The 14,841-nt window shown below is 42.8% G+C and overlaps 1 protein-coding gene across 3 annotated transcripts in view; it reads left to right on the top strand.

The window, feature by feature from the left end:
- The window catches only part of SRGAP3 (SLIT-ROBO Rho GTPase activating protein 3), a 281,414-nt gene extending 268,361 nt beyond the window's left edge, over positions 1–13,053 (top strand). For all 3 annotated transcript variants that reach the window (XM_038410230.1, XM_038410229.1, XM_038410231.2), the window contains exons 19-22: positions 1,278–1,458; positions 4,904–5,053; positions 5,453–5,780; positions 8,714–13,053. In XM_038410230.1, coding sequence (XP_038266158.1) covers positions 1,278–1,458; positions 4,904–5,053; positions 5,453–5,780; positions 8,714–9,130 — 1,076 coding nt within the window. In that variant the 3' untranslated portion in view covers positions 9,131–13,053. The remainder of the gene's footprint in view (positions 1–1,277; positions 1,459–4,903; positions 5,054–5,452; positions 5,781–8,713) is intronic.
- The last annotated feature ends 1,788 nt before the right edge of the window (positions 13,054–14,841 follow it).

Raw genomic sequence — 14,841 nt, 5'->3', positions numbered from 1 at the left:
CAAAGAGGCAGCAGATGGAACAAAGGAAGTTTCCATATTTTAATGAGAATGGGGCAGATCTGAAAGATCAAGGTTAATTTGCCCTATTTAGCTTTGCTGCTGTCCCTGTCGGTCCCCATTTTTCTGCATTGCAGGTAGGGCTTAAAAACAAGAGGCAGGTGTCCTAAGAAAACCAAGCTACATAAGCTGTTCTCTTGCTGGCACCTACTGATGCCCTTGATAGTGGGCCGAGTGGTGCACACTGCTGCCTAAATCCAATAATCTGCATTTAATGTGAATCTGATAAACTGCTTTAAGTAATGCACTGTGCAGTCTAGCGCTCTCACAATCCTGAACGAGATGTCGTCTCTGCCTTGCTATTGCAAAAACAGCTTTTCAGGAGAGTTGCTGGTCTGATTTTTCAAGTGCTCAGCGTTCACAATTGGAAACAGATTTTCAATAGAGCTCTGCTACTTGTCTGGCACCTAAATAAAAGACAGCTTTTCAAAAGTACTCAGCACCCAGCCCCTCCCATGGTGACACTCTGGGCCAGATTTTAAAAATCGCTCAGTGCGCTGACTGCTGCTGCATGTTCTGGAAACCTGGCCACTTAATTTTGGTGCTGTAATGGCAGCTGAGCTCTCTTGAAAATCTGGCCTCTAGATACTGATTCTGAAATATCTGATGAATGGTGGCACTCAGATTGGATGGGGTGCGGTGTGGCAGAGTAGTGGGGGAGTCTAGAGAAGTGATTTGATGATGGATGGTGGGTATCAGCATAGCTCAGGTTTTGTATTCACTCTCCCCATGGGAATCCTCCAAGAGTATTTGCTACCCATTAATAATTCGGACCAAACTGCCTCCAGAATAAAGAAAAGGGGTGAAATCTAATCTGAAGCAGTAGCCAAGTGCTGATTTGATCCCAGGGATGTGAGTGAAATGTAAAATGTCTCCCACCTAGGGAAGAAGTGGAATCCATAACCAAAAGAAAAGACTTTATAAATATGGGTGGCCATGAATAAATATGGTGGCACAGCTGGGAACATCACTTACATGCAATGAAATTTTAAGTACTTCCCATTAGCTTTGTAGCTTTTCTTTGTCTCCTCTTGCGTGGAAGTCTGGAAAACCAATGAGAATTTAGCAATCCTAGAAGGATGGACAGTACATAGTAGAAAATGTTTTCAGGAAGCATGGAGAGTCGTATCAATGTCTTGTGGGTGAGAGGCCTCTGATGTGGCTCAGGTGATTTCTGAGGAGAGCGTGCCTATATATGTTTTGTTTTCTCTCTTTTTCAGAAGTGGAACAGATTGAAGCAATAGCGAAGTTTGACTACATTGGCCGGTCCCTGCGAGAGCTCTCCTTTAAGAAAGGAGCCTCGCTCCTCTTGTACCATCGTGCATCGGAGGACTGGTGGGAAGGGCGCCATAACGGTGTGGATGGCCTCATACCACATCAGTACATAGTTGTACAAGACATGTGAGTGGGCAGTTTAAGTGGGGCAAGAGTGTCAAAATTGTGTCTACAGTTAGGCTTCTACAGCCTTATTTAGTCACCTAAATGAGTGGCCTGATTTTTCAAAAGTTCTGAGAGTTTGTGGGGGGCCTGCACATCCCTGATATCCAAAAGCCAGGATTTAAGCTGTTTGTGAAAGAAACAAAGTCCTGTTGACTTCAGTGTGAGCCATTGGGTCTGCGCACACTTGAAAATCTGCCCGTTTATTTAAGTACCTAAAATATGGGCACAGGGCTTGTATTTCCAAAGGAGCCTAAGGAAGTTAAATGCCTCACTGAATTTCAGTGGCATTTGGGCACCTGACTCCTTGAGGCTCATTTGAAAATCTTAGCTAAGGCAGGTAACAGTAGGCTCCTGTTTCAGAAAGTCTTGGCCTCAGGCGTTAAATCTTGACTGATTTCTTTGTAAAATGCTGTTCAAATCGAAAGCCATCATGAATAATAACACTTGTAGCTCTGCTCATTTTCAAAACACTGCACTGACATTGACTAATCATTCAAAAGCCCTGTGGTGCAGGTGAGTGGGTGTCAAGCTCAGACAGATGGTGAAACTGAGGCAGAGGGAGCCAAGGATCAGGAATTCCTGGCTTTTGGTCCTATGCTCTAACCATTAATCCATACCTCTTAAGCAAGACATTTGTAATCTACACTCACTGGATGAACTGTAATGTTTTTTTTTTCTCCCCTTAATTTGCGTTGAGAGTTTGGTGCAAAATTTTCAAAAACATCCAATTCCCATTTTTAAAAGTGACTCAGGCATTTAAGAGCTAATGAGCCACTCCTAAGTGCCTAAGTCACTTTTGAAAATGGGACTTGGGAGGCTCCTAAGTCACTTGGCAACTTTTTAAAATGTCCTTTTATTTGTTTTAAGAATTCTTCCCATCTTTGATTGCAAATAAATTTTATCTTCTTACCTTTGTTCTTTGCTTGAGTGGCAATTATTAATCCACTGCATGTCTCTTTCAGCACTGTATTATTGAATACATACATAAAAGAGCTGAGCCAGCAATATAGGCTGACAGTTTCTGACATGTTCTGTTGCATTATTTTGCATCCAAAAATTCTTTGAATACTAAATGAGGGCACTTGTTTTTCATTAGGTGAACTGTTAACCAGACAGTATTGGGGGCTAATTTATCTGCGCAGCATAATAAATACAAATCAGGATATGTAACAATGTATCTGACGTGGCTGATTTTTACAATTAAGCCTGCGCCCGGCATGGATGCGCTCTGTGGGCTCTGAAATGGGATGAAGCCTGAAAAAAATCCTAGTAAATATCTACTGCATTTTTGTCCATCAACTGACATTTATTTTTTGCTGGGTTTTTTTTGTGAAACAAACCTGCATGTAGACAACCCTGGCATTTCATAGAATATCAGGGTTGGAAGGGACCTCAGGAGGTCATCTAGTCCAACCCCCTGCTCAAAGCAGGACCAATCCCCAACTAAATCATCCCAGCCAGGGCTTTGTCAAGCCTGACCTTGCCAAGAAATAAGAATGAGCAGGATTTGCGAGGATGGGCTCCTTGGGGCCTTTATCAGAAACTTGGGGCTCAGTCTTGGCCGGTGCTGAGTTCCTTTTGCAATGTGACTGCAGTGGGAGTTGAAAATGCTCAGCACTTTGCAGCATTGGGCCCTAGAGGACAGCCAGGGTGCTTATCTGATCCCAAATGGATTTCTCCCAGGAATGATTGGCAGTCTCTCAGGTGCTCAGGCCTTTCAGCAATTTACACAGCCTTCATCACGCTTTTTCGTTTTAATCTGACTCCCTCCCACTCCCCCACTTTCAAGCGATGATTAAACATTAAACTAAAAACAGTCCAGTTCTTGACTGTGTTCCAGCCCCTTTTGCACCACTCCTGTCAGATTCTCTGAGCTGGAAATTCCCCTGGTGCACAGGTGTTACCTGCGCAGCATAGAGCAGGTGCAGGCAGCTCTTTGCCAGCCCCTCCTTGGATACCCTTGCACAGGGATATGTCAGAGGCAAGAGGGTGCATGCATGCTCCAGCTATTGAGACCACAGCGTGGCCTATAGGCAGCTGAGAGAAAGCCCCAATGACTCCTCTAACTTACATAGGGGCTGGGCTCTGGGTACAGGAGGTGTTTAGATGCCTCTGTAGTTGAAGTGCTAGCAGCCATTGTACACTGGAACAGTGGAGCTGGGTGGGAAATTTTAGGGAAGAAGCTAATGCAGACACCAAAGGCATGTTTCATACAGAGCTACCCTGGTGGCAGAGGAAACAAAAGAGCATTTGCTCTGAGCCTGTTCCCCAGGCCTGTTGAAGTCTTTCCACCAGCTTAATGGACTTTGGATCAGGCCATAAATGGTCAGTGACTACCAGATATTTCAGAGGGATGCAGAACATCCAGGGACCTTGTCCCAACCTCCCAAGTTTCAGCCTTCCACTGCACCTCAGGTTCTGATGGCCAAAGGTGGAAAGACCTGGGGCCTCTGCTCATGTCATATTACCAGCTGAGCCTTTCAGGAAAGCACACATCTGAGGGTTTGGGCTGCCTGTCCGCTCCCCAACACTGCTCCCTAGTTTCATAAGTAACTAGTGTGAAGATATTTGTACCTTCCATGGGGTGGCCAATAACTGAACCGAGCCACGTGCTGAGTTTATTTTTTTTTGTCTCCTTGCCAAGTTTCTAGCTGGACACATGTACCTTTCTCCTGTTACTGGCTCAGATGCTGCTGCTTGTTCAAGAGTACAACAGCACCTAAATAATTAGTAAAGCTCCAAGAGGTTTGAAACATGTCAGTCATTGGCTCCATAAAAGAATAGAGTTGACCAGTCCAGATTCACTGTTAAATCCTTGGCAGGTGTAAATTAGCACTGCACCATTGACTATCTTTGAGGCTTACACTGCATCTAGATGGCCATTAATCCAAGGATTCAAGTGCCCCGGACAAACACTCACTCATTGTGTCTCACCATGCCTCTGTGGAATAGGTACGGTACCTAGGATTGCATTATAAATGGGTAAACTGAAGCACAGGGAGGTTTTTAGAGACAGGCCTGAGCCATGAAGCTTAGAGTCAAACTTTCCCTAACTTCAGGGGAGTTTGGATCTGGGGCTCGGGTTCAGCTCACTGTTAATTTTGGATCTGGTTTGAGGGTGTTCAGGTCAAGATTTTGGCTTCTAGTTTAGGGACTTGCCCCAGGTGATACAATGAATCAGTGGCAGAACCAAGATTAGGACGCATGAGTTGTGATTCCTGGCCTCCTTTTCTTCCGCTAGACCCCACTCTCCTTGTTGGGTGCTAATGAATGTTATTTTCCCCCCTGGTTCGAGTGGATGCATTAGGGTTCCAAAGGTATGAAAATGCTAAGAGGCCACACTCTTATTTCATGTGTGAGGCACTCTGTTATCTGCCTGCCTGATGCAGAGTTTCATTTCTCATAGGGATGATGCATTCTCCGACAGTTTGAGTCAGAAGGCAGACAGCGAGGCAAGCAGTGGACCCTTGCTGGATGATAAAGCCTCATCAAAGAATGACATCCAGTCTCCGACAGATCATATTCCAGACTATGGATTTGGGGGAGTAGTGGGCCGGTAGGGCAATTGATCCACTTTGGTATGAAAGCATGGATGGCCTTTTACTGTGAAAGACAAATATATTTTGACACACCATTGAGGGCAGGATAATTAGAATGTCAGGTTGCAGTAAGAACCAGAGAACAACTTGTACTATTTATGCCATATTTAAACTAGAAGGGAGCCGAACAGATTCATCAATTCGAACAGACTTCAAAATATTATGGTTGCCCCTTCTTGGCACACTCCAAAATTTGTAGCACCCTTGTTGGCTGGGTTCTCTCATGGTCAAAGATCGAGGTTTTGACTTGATATGGGCTTTCAGAGCTGATCCCCTGGGGATTTCACAGCATGCAATCAAATCTGAAATGCCAGATAATGATCTAATTTAATTGCCTTTCAATGAATTCTTTGCAGAGTAAGGTTGAGATCTGATGGCGCAGCCATCCCTCGTCGTCGGAGCGGAGGGGACACCCATAGCCCCCCAAGAGGGATGGGTCCTGGTATAGACACCCCTCCTCGAGCAGCAGCATGTCCTAGCAGCCCCCACAAAATACCACTCAACAGAGGCAGGATTGAGAGCCCTGAGAAGCGCAGAATGGCCACATTTGGCAGCGCTGGCAGCATCAATTATCCAGACAGGAAGGCCTTGTCTGATGGCCACCCACTGAGATCGACCTGTGGGTCTACTCGGCACAGTAGCCTTGGAGATCAGAAATCTCTGGAAGCAGAAGCACTTGCCGAGGTAAGAGGGCTGTGAGATGGCTCTGTGTGCTGTGGAGACTGGAGGTACAGTACAGAGTGCCTTTCATCTCAAAGCCCTTTACAATTATCTAGAGGAATCTCTTCACCCGCCACTGAATTGCAGCCACCTGTAGGATGAAATGTGGTGGCTGTTCATGGACAGGACAGGAAGTAAAGAGGAATACTGTCTCTATTTAGAACTTCAGGGGGGATTTAAAGAGACAGAACTTAATTACGCCAATAAGAATTTGATTGAGATACCCAGGGCTAACATCCCTGCTTTTGGAAAACACACCTTAGGTTTGTTAGTAACCATATGTGGCCAGACCTCCCATTTTATGTCTAATCCAAAAAATGTTCTCTCTCGTGACACAGTGCCCCCTAGCACTGTGTTACGCAGTGGGTTCAGTATTGATTCATTACTGCTTCCTAATTTACCAGCAACCCATCCTGAAGTACTCTTAATTTTTTAACGGATACCTCCTATTCAAGTACCGACCAGGCTACACATAGCCTGTGAGACCTGTTGAAATCAAAAGCTAAGATCTCTGCAGCTCCAACTCACAACAGGGGCAACTCTACCTCACAGAATTCAAACCAGAGTCAGGGCACAAAATTGCAAGGTGCTTTGAGGTCTGTCGTGGGCCATTGATACACAGATGCATACAAGATCAGAGAGTATTATTTGTGATCCAAACATAACAAAAGAGGCCGCGATGCCACCTTCCCCCTTGTGTAGCTATTGACTCCTGTGAAAGTAGGTGTAAAACTGTGCCATTCTCCACTGAGAATAGAGAATCCGGAGTTTACCTCTGCTTTACACAGGTGTCAGTGATGGCACACAATGCAAGGCGGTGGAACGTCAGGCACGTCGTGCGTTTGAATTCAAGGAAGTTGGCATGCTGGGCAGTCTTTCAGAAGAATTGGCCGCATGGTGTGAGTGGGGGAGCATTTTATTTCTCTGGACTGTTTGCATCTGATGAAATGAGCTGTAGCTCATGAAAGCTTATGCTCAAATACATTTGTTAGTCTCTAAGGTGCCACAAGTCCTCCTTTTTTTCTCTGGATTGTGCCTCCTCCCTCTGTGGAGGTTGGTGGTTGGGCTGCCCAGTGATTTTGTGTAGCTGTTCAGTTTTGATGAAGTGCTTCTTGAGCTTTTCACACCTCAGTCTCTTCTGTGGGGGCTGTTGCCTGATGCTGGCATGTTGTTCCTTTGTTGCTCATTGTTATTATGACACTTTTTTGCTACAGCAAGCCTAAGCCATGTGTCTGCTTTATTTGTAAAGGTATATGCCATATTTTTGTTCTCAAAAATGGATTTGTTGTAAATACCATTATTCCAGACCTGCTTTTTCTCAGGAAAATAGGGATTCTTTTTGTATTCCAGGCAGCTGGTCCAGTTCACCATTCAAAGCAGTGAACCATATAAAACATTATTATCCCACGTATGCCAGGGAGAGCGCTTTGTTCGATGCTTCGCAAATCACTACCATGAGAACTGGCCCGTTCCTACTTGAGCCCATTATTCCCAATGTAGAAAGAAATGCCAGTGGCGAGAGCACTGGTGAGAAAGAAATAAGCTACTGCAGGCTATAGAGGTTAAGTGAAAAGCAGAGCCTGCTACATAAATGCTCTGGGGTCTGACTCAACTGTGCCTTGTGCCACCTTTGCATTCCCCAGAGCCCAATTCAGCCTCTGGAGTAAGAGCAGTTCAGGTCTGCTCTCTCCTACCGGCATTTTCCCACTGAGGTCACATGAGCGTGTTTTGGTGTATTTTCAGCCTGGGAATATTTCTAGTTGTTTTTTTGCTGGTCCTGGCAAACTAAAAGTCCAGCTAACAGTATATTGAAAGAAGTGTTAGTTTCATTTCCTCTTCCACCACTGGATTTTCTTTGTTTACTTCCTGCATTGCTGTTTGTTGGCACTGGGCAACCAATCTACCTCTGTCAGTTTCACACTCTCATGCTTCTCACATGCTTCTCATGCACTAGCTCATGGTAATTGCAAACACTGAGTTGGGGGAGAAGGGGAAAGGAGATGTATCACAACTAAGAATAGACCAAAATATCAAATGGTTTTCTTAGTCTTTTTTTAAAATCATGGGCCAGATCCTCAACTGGTATAAATCAGTAATTCTACCAAAGTCAATGGAACAATGTCAGTTTACACCAGCTTCGGATCTGGCCCTGTGAAAAATATTGCCAATTTTGTAACCTAGCTGTGGGTCCTTACCTGGCTGATAGTGACCTTTTGACTCCCTCTTGTTGATGATACTTTGAACACTATCCAAAGACCACAAAGCACTTTATAAACATTAGATAATTCAGATTTACCACACATCTGTAAAAGTAGATACAGCAAGGGATATGCCTCCCATCAGTGAAATGCAGCCATCTCTAGAGTAGAGCTTGGTAACTCTGAGAGACAACAACACTGCATGATAACTTAGGTCAGAGAATGGAGAAGAATGTTGTATCAAACAAACTGCATAGGGGAGGTAGGCAAAAATTAATTCCCCCTCCTGGAATTGCACTAGGTTCCGGGGGCTAACTTTACATGGTATTATGGGGTGTTTAGGACTTGCTGCCTTTGAAATCATTGTCAGAACTCCCATTGATGTCAAAGGTGCAGGATTTCAAAGATGCATGGTGCCTGCCTGTGGTCGGGACCTGGCTTTTACATCTCTTCTCAGAGCCAGCTCCTTCTTTAGAGGCCAGCTCATGAGAGGTGGTGAGCACCAGCACCTCATGTCAGTACAGTTGCAGAAGCTCAGGAGTTCTCAGGATTTAAGGTCATATGGCCATGGTGAGGCAGAAAACACTTATGCTGAGACAGGGGTAAAGCTCCACTGGACAGCAAAGTTAACTGCAGGAAAGCCCAAGCAATGCTAAAATGCAGGGATGCTGATGACACTTTTGCTTATCGCATTGACAGGACATTGAGAAGACCATGAGCACCGCTCTGAATGAGCTGCGTGAACTCGAGAGACAGAACACTGTGAAGCAGGCCCCTGATGTTGTTCTTGACACCCTGGAGCCAATGAAGACTCCTCAGGGGGGCTCTGTCAACTCAGAACCTGCCAGCCCACTTCACACCATCATGATCCGAGACCCTGATGCCGCCATGAGACGCAGCAGTAGTTCCACCACCGAAATGATGACTACTTTTAAACCAGCCCTCTCAGCCCGGCTTGCTGGGGCTCAGCTTAGGCCTCCACCCATGAGACCCGTCAGACCGGTGGTTCAACACCGATCAAGCAGCAGTAGCAGTTCAGGAATGGGCAGTCCTGCAGTGACGCCCACAGAGAAGATTTACCCCAATAGCTCCTCGGATAAATCGGGCACTATGTAGCTCTGCAGCAAGGGATTCGTAGTTGAGGGGTGGGAAAAAAAGTCAATATCTGGATTTTTTTTGAGTGGAAATCACAACTCTGCAAACAGTCTCGTTCTTTAAAAGGAAAAGATGGCAAAATTATGCTCTGAAGAAAACTTCAGTAGGAAAACCAGTGTGTAGGCCTGAGGCCTAACAATTCCATTATAGATACACACATCGGTGCAGAAGCATTTTACCAAGATTACAGTAAAACTGTATGGCAGAATAAGATGGCTGTCCTGCGTATTGTCACTGGAGAATATACAGTCTGTGTAGAAGTATATATAAAGTGTACAAAGTTCAATATTTTTTTTTAGTAGATTTACCTCAGAAACTTGCCCTGAAATCTCCTTTCTAGAGTTGTTTGGTTGATTTTAATTTTTTTGAGAATACTTGTGTGTGCGTGCGTGTGTGGAGCAACTGAGCATCAAGCAATACAAGATCAATCCTGGAATTTCTATTCTGCAGTAGTTGGCATTTTAAAAAAAAGAGAAGACATGCTGTTTTTTGCTCAACTATTGGCCTGCAGAGAAGAAATTGAAATGCATCTAGTGACCGTTCTCAGCAAGCTGGGTGGATTTCTTTTTCTTTGCATTCAGTCTTAAGATTTCTTCGTTTCACCTCTGAATCTTGCGGCTGTTACCCAGCCAGTAGATTGTACAGAATATGATGCGGCCAAATGAAACATTTTATTCCTTTAGTTTATATACTGGGAAAAAGTGTATAAATATCTACTCCATGACACAGCAGTGTTAGGTGTGTACAAAAAGAAACCACAAAACTTAGGTTGTCTTGAAGATTTCAAAACGGACAAGGACTAGTAAGAAACCTGTGGTAAAAAATAAATAGGCTAACTTATAAAGTATTGAAATGTTTCATTTCCCCTTCTCCCCTGGCCTTTTATTAACTAATGACATCTTAACAAATTGGGACTAAACAGGCAAGGAGGCTTTGAAAAGATAACATTCCTTTATTTAAAGTTGCACAGCAGTACACGAGGTCTTGATTCAGATTGTCGTCTTGCATGAAAAGCATGAGCCATATTTGACCATATCAGATGCATAACTGATCTGATGGGGTGATATTTTGCACTTTCTGTACTGTACTATATAATACAGCAGTATGAGTTTATGCAAAAGAAGTTATATTTTATTTTTCCTCTGAACATTTAACCTAGAGAAAAAATATGCAGAAAGAACTAGGGGTTGCATGATACTTTGTCTGATAACTAAGTCTCTTCTCTAATCACTGAATACAAGACACTCCATGTTTCTTTTTATTATTTTTGTTTTACTTCTTGACCAGATTTTCATAGAGTTGACCTGTGGTTTAATTTTGATTTTTTTTCCATACAATCATATGTCATCTGAACATGAAACAGGTCTTGATGAGTCTCACTCAAACTCCGCACAGATGCTGTACTAGCCTTTTTCACACCTTAATTCCTTTCCCTTAATCTGATTTCTGCTGCAGTAGCTGTCAGTGAGCAAAATAAGTGAACAAACCTTGCTGCCTCATTGGGAGTTGAGATTAAAATTCAGCTTCTTTCAGCATCCCATGGCATGTTTTTAAGTTCTTTTGCTTTTCTAACCGACATCTCAGAGCCGCCACCACCGAACGCAGAATCCTTCACATCTCCAGGTGAACAATCCAATATTTCTGTCAGAGAATGTACAGATGGAAAAGACCAATGGGGTGATTTAGCCCTTTGAATCTTATCATGTTAGCACCTCTCATTTGGAAGCCCAATCCATAACTTATCCATGTGCATAAAACAATGGGAAACCCTATGGTTTGTGCAAGGTAACATTTATTTGACTGGATATAGAGGAATCTTAACACAAATCCAGTGGAACTGATTAGGTGTTCGTTCTTATTCTGTGTCCAGTGCACAAGCATGTTTCACTTCCACATATCCTCTTCTCTTAACTGTCTCTTGCCTGTTCTAGTCTGTTATATATTGCTGTACTTGCTTAAATGCTGGAAAGTAACTGTTAAAATGTAAACTGTAAAAAGAAAATAGGTTAAAATTAGATGAAAGCCAATGCCACTCACCAAATCTTTGCACTTAGTAGATAGCTCAATGTAAGAAATAATAAAATAAAAACAAAAACACAAACCTAACCTTTCAGTGTACAGTGTGTGTGTGGGGGGGAAAGTACCGTATGTAGTGATTCTATTGTTCCTCAATATAGTATTACAAGAGGAAATGGTGTTTACGTACTTGTCTATTAACATTGTTGACATTTGTAATTACCACAATTACTTCATATTGATGATGATTTTTGGTCATGATTTCCCCCTCTGTCCCCCTTTCCTAACCCCGAGGTCATTGCCTTTGTCATTATGGGCAGCAGATGTTCAAATGGTCTGTCAGTCTGTTCTAGTAATGAACCAGCAAATGTGCTTTTCGGGGGAGTGAAAAAGCCCCCATTTGGCACAATTGTTTTGTAATCATTGCCAGTAATTTTTTCCACTTAGTTCCTGGAGAACACTCACTCTGGTAGTCTGACTTTTTTTTATATATATATTTTCAACAATGACTTAATAGCAAAACCATCTTTATTCTCTTCCCCCCCCCTTTAAAAGATATGGTACAAATGCCAGTGTCTTTTGCATTAAATTATTACCTTTTATTTTTGCTTTCTTTAATGCTTGTTTTCTTATCTTTAAGTGCCTTTTGAGCACCAGAACAAATGCTTGGAATTAATGTACTCGGAGCTGTATACAGATCATGATTTCTTACGTACTGTTATGTCATGCTGTGGGTGTATTGCTTTTCAAATCCTTTAAAAAAGACTTTATTAAATTTAAAGAAAAAACTACCCCTTTTTAATATTGCCGTCAAACTGCAGTTTGGGGCAACTACTGTAAATTAAAAATATGTATTTTTCTGTAGTTCAGCTCAGCACAAAATTAAACCACTTGCAGTATGCTGTACAAGCATCATAACTGGAACCTACTCATGTTTTGAATAACTTAATCTTGATAATTTGTACCTCTCTATAGACTGTAGCCTTCAACATGATCTCAGTTCTGTTCACTTAAGGGTACTGTGAAAATTACAGTTTACAAATTGGTCGAAGCAGCAGCTGGAAATGCTCACCCGGAAGGATCATTTTCTCTTGTTTCAAATGAAAACTGTTCCACCCATTTGATTATAATACAGAGACGACAACAGAGAGCCCAAGTCTCTAGGATGGGCCAGGAAAAGGCGCTCTTTAAAAAGTTGATTCTCTGCTGTGCAGAGCAAATTCAAAAGTCTCAAATCATCTCCCTCAGTTTCTCTGAGTCTTTGCCTCCCCCCAAAAAATAACCTCCTTTTGCTCTATCAAAACTACTTCTGTTAACTCCCAGGAGTAGGTAGTCACTAGTGTAGCCATTCCTTTGGCCTGTCTCCCCCGTGGCTCAGTGAAGCAGTCTTTCTGTTGACCCATTGATGCATTTAACGGTGCTGACTTTAAAGCAATTGCACCCACGCTGATATTAGTTCTGTATAGATGCTCCTAAGCGACCATTGTAATTGTGTCAGTCCCTTTAATGATAATGACAGTGCACTTTTCTTCCTTAGACTGAAGTATACCTGATAGATTCTTTTTGTAAATCCTGGACTGTATTACTTACTAGCAGTGTTAGTTTTCACAGTATGTCAGTAGACCTCCTGATTCTGATCTGCTTCTGAGTGGCTGTTTTTTGTTGATGCCAGAAAACCTTAGAAACTGCCTGTATAATGATTGTTGTCCCTCCTATGGATATTGTCTCTGTAATGTATGATAAAATGCCATTCGGTTAGAATGTCTGATTGGATCCTCTGTCATGTATGCTGATGATGCCATGTAGATCAAGCCACTGGTTGGATGTGGACTCATCCTGTTGAATAAAACTACTTAACTTTTCTCAAATATTAGTCATGATTTTGAAACACCTGGAATATAAACACTGTGCTTGGGGAAGTGACTATCCTCTGGGCATATATACCTTTCTAGGCATTTATTTGATACATTAGTAACAAACAACAAGGATGTTACTGTAGTGTCCAAAGGCCTCAGTCAGCACTGGGCCCATGTGCTGAGCACTGCACAAAACCCAAGATGGGCAACAAGTCTGAAATCTTTGAAGACATCTGACTGATAAAGGTGGGAGGGAAAACACAAAAATAAACAAATTTTATGTACAAATACACTTTTTGTTTTTCATTTTCACCCTTCCCCTGATGACCGGTTTCTTCATAGCAAAAGTAAGCCTTAACAAAGGATTTAAAGGCACAGAGGCTATGGTCTTGCTATGAATTATTGTATGCATGGTGTATATTAATGTACAGTATTCATTATTACATTATTACATTAAAGAGGCTCTGTCTCTTTAGGGTGTTTCTCTTGAGTTAACCATTTAGTTCAGAAAAATTGATAGCCCACTACCGTGACTTCAAGTTTGATTGTACTACACTGAACCCGAACACCATTCGGGGTGAGCTGAGCTCATGGACTAAGAGTACAGAAGAGGCATTTCTATCTCGATGGTTGGAAAATAAATGAGAGGGTGGGTGGGTGTGTGTGTGTGTGTGTGTGTGTGTGTGTGTGTGTGTGTGTTTTGGGAGGAGAAGGAAATACTAGAACTGAAAACTGCTGCCACTTTACGGTGTTTGGCAGCAGAGATGATCCCAGCTGGCTACATTAACTTGGAGTCCTACGGAACAGACAGATAGCGGCGAGTGTGAAAGCCAGGCACTTGCACTGACAGAATGCCATCGCTGCAGTAACATGGAATGTTGGCCAGGAATATTGTATCAAACTGCACTGTTATGAATACCATTGAACAGGGCTGTTTGAGGCTAGACCTAAGTAATGGTAAATTAGCAATGGGTCACTGGTGACTAGCCAGTCGTCAGTACAGGAACAGACTGTGGGGCCGTTCCAGTCAGCACATGGGGCAACAATTAATTTTCTACTTGTATTTAAAATTAAAGGTCTATACCCCTTCCAGATGGAATTCTACTGATGTCAGTGACTGAGGCCTAAAATGTTTGAAGTGGCATTTTTATCTGGCAAGATTAGCTGTTGAAAGAGTAGATTAAACAGCCTCCTTTAGTCCGTAGCATGTGGGTAAAATGCAAAGAGAAGAAACATTTGTGCCAGAATCGCAGCTGGTGTAAACTGGCATATCTCCACTGATGTGAATGGAGCTCTGCTGATTTGCCCTAAGCTATTGTGTTTACGTCTAAAATTTAACATTTGTTCATATCCAACATAAATGGCCTGGCTCTCCTCTCGCTTAGTTAGTGTAAGTCAGGAGTTCACTGTACTGAAGCCGATGGAATTAAACTGGTATTAGGACCAAGTCTGTTTGTTAAAATGCTCCTCCTCCGGCTCCAGGAAAGAGAACTTACCATGAATAGAGCTGTTCCACACATCTGCTGCATCTTTCCTTCCCATACCATTTAAAAACTACAAATGAAACTCCCACTGAAATGCAGCCATTTCTGGAGAGGAACATGGCAGCTGTTTGAAGTACACAGTAATATGACACTTAGTTATGCCAATAAGTGATGGGAAACATGACATCCATTTGAAACCGCAGGGGAAGTTGAGATAGGTAGAATGCAACTAACCCAAATGGCACCCAGGAAAGTGGAACCAATGCCTCTACTCTTAATTATAATAAATGGAAATTTTGCAATTTAGGCAAAAGAA

Source organism: Dermochelys coriacea, chromosome 7, assembly GCF_009764565.3.
Source record: "Dermochelys coriacea isolate rDerCor1 chromosome 7, rDerCor1.pri.v4, whole genome shotgun sequence".
NCBI lineage: Eukaryota > Metazoa > Chordata > Testudines > Dermochelyidae > Dermochelys > Dermochelys coriacea.
This window is presented reverse-complemented; position numbering and strand designations above follow the sequence as displayed.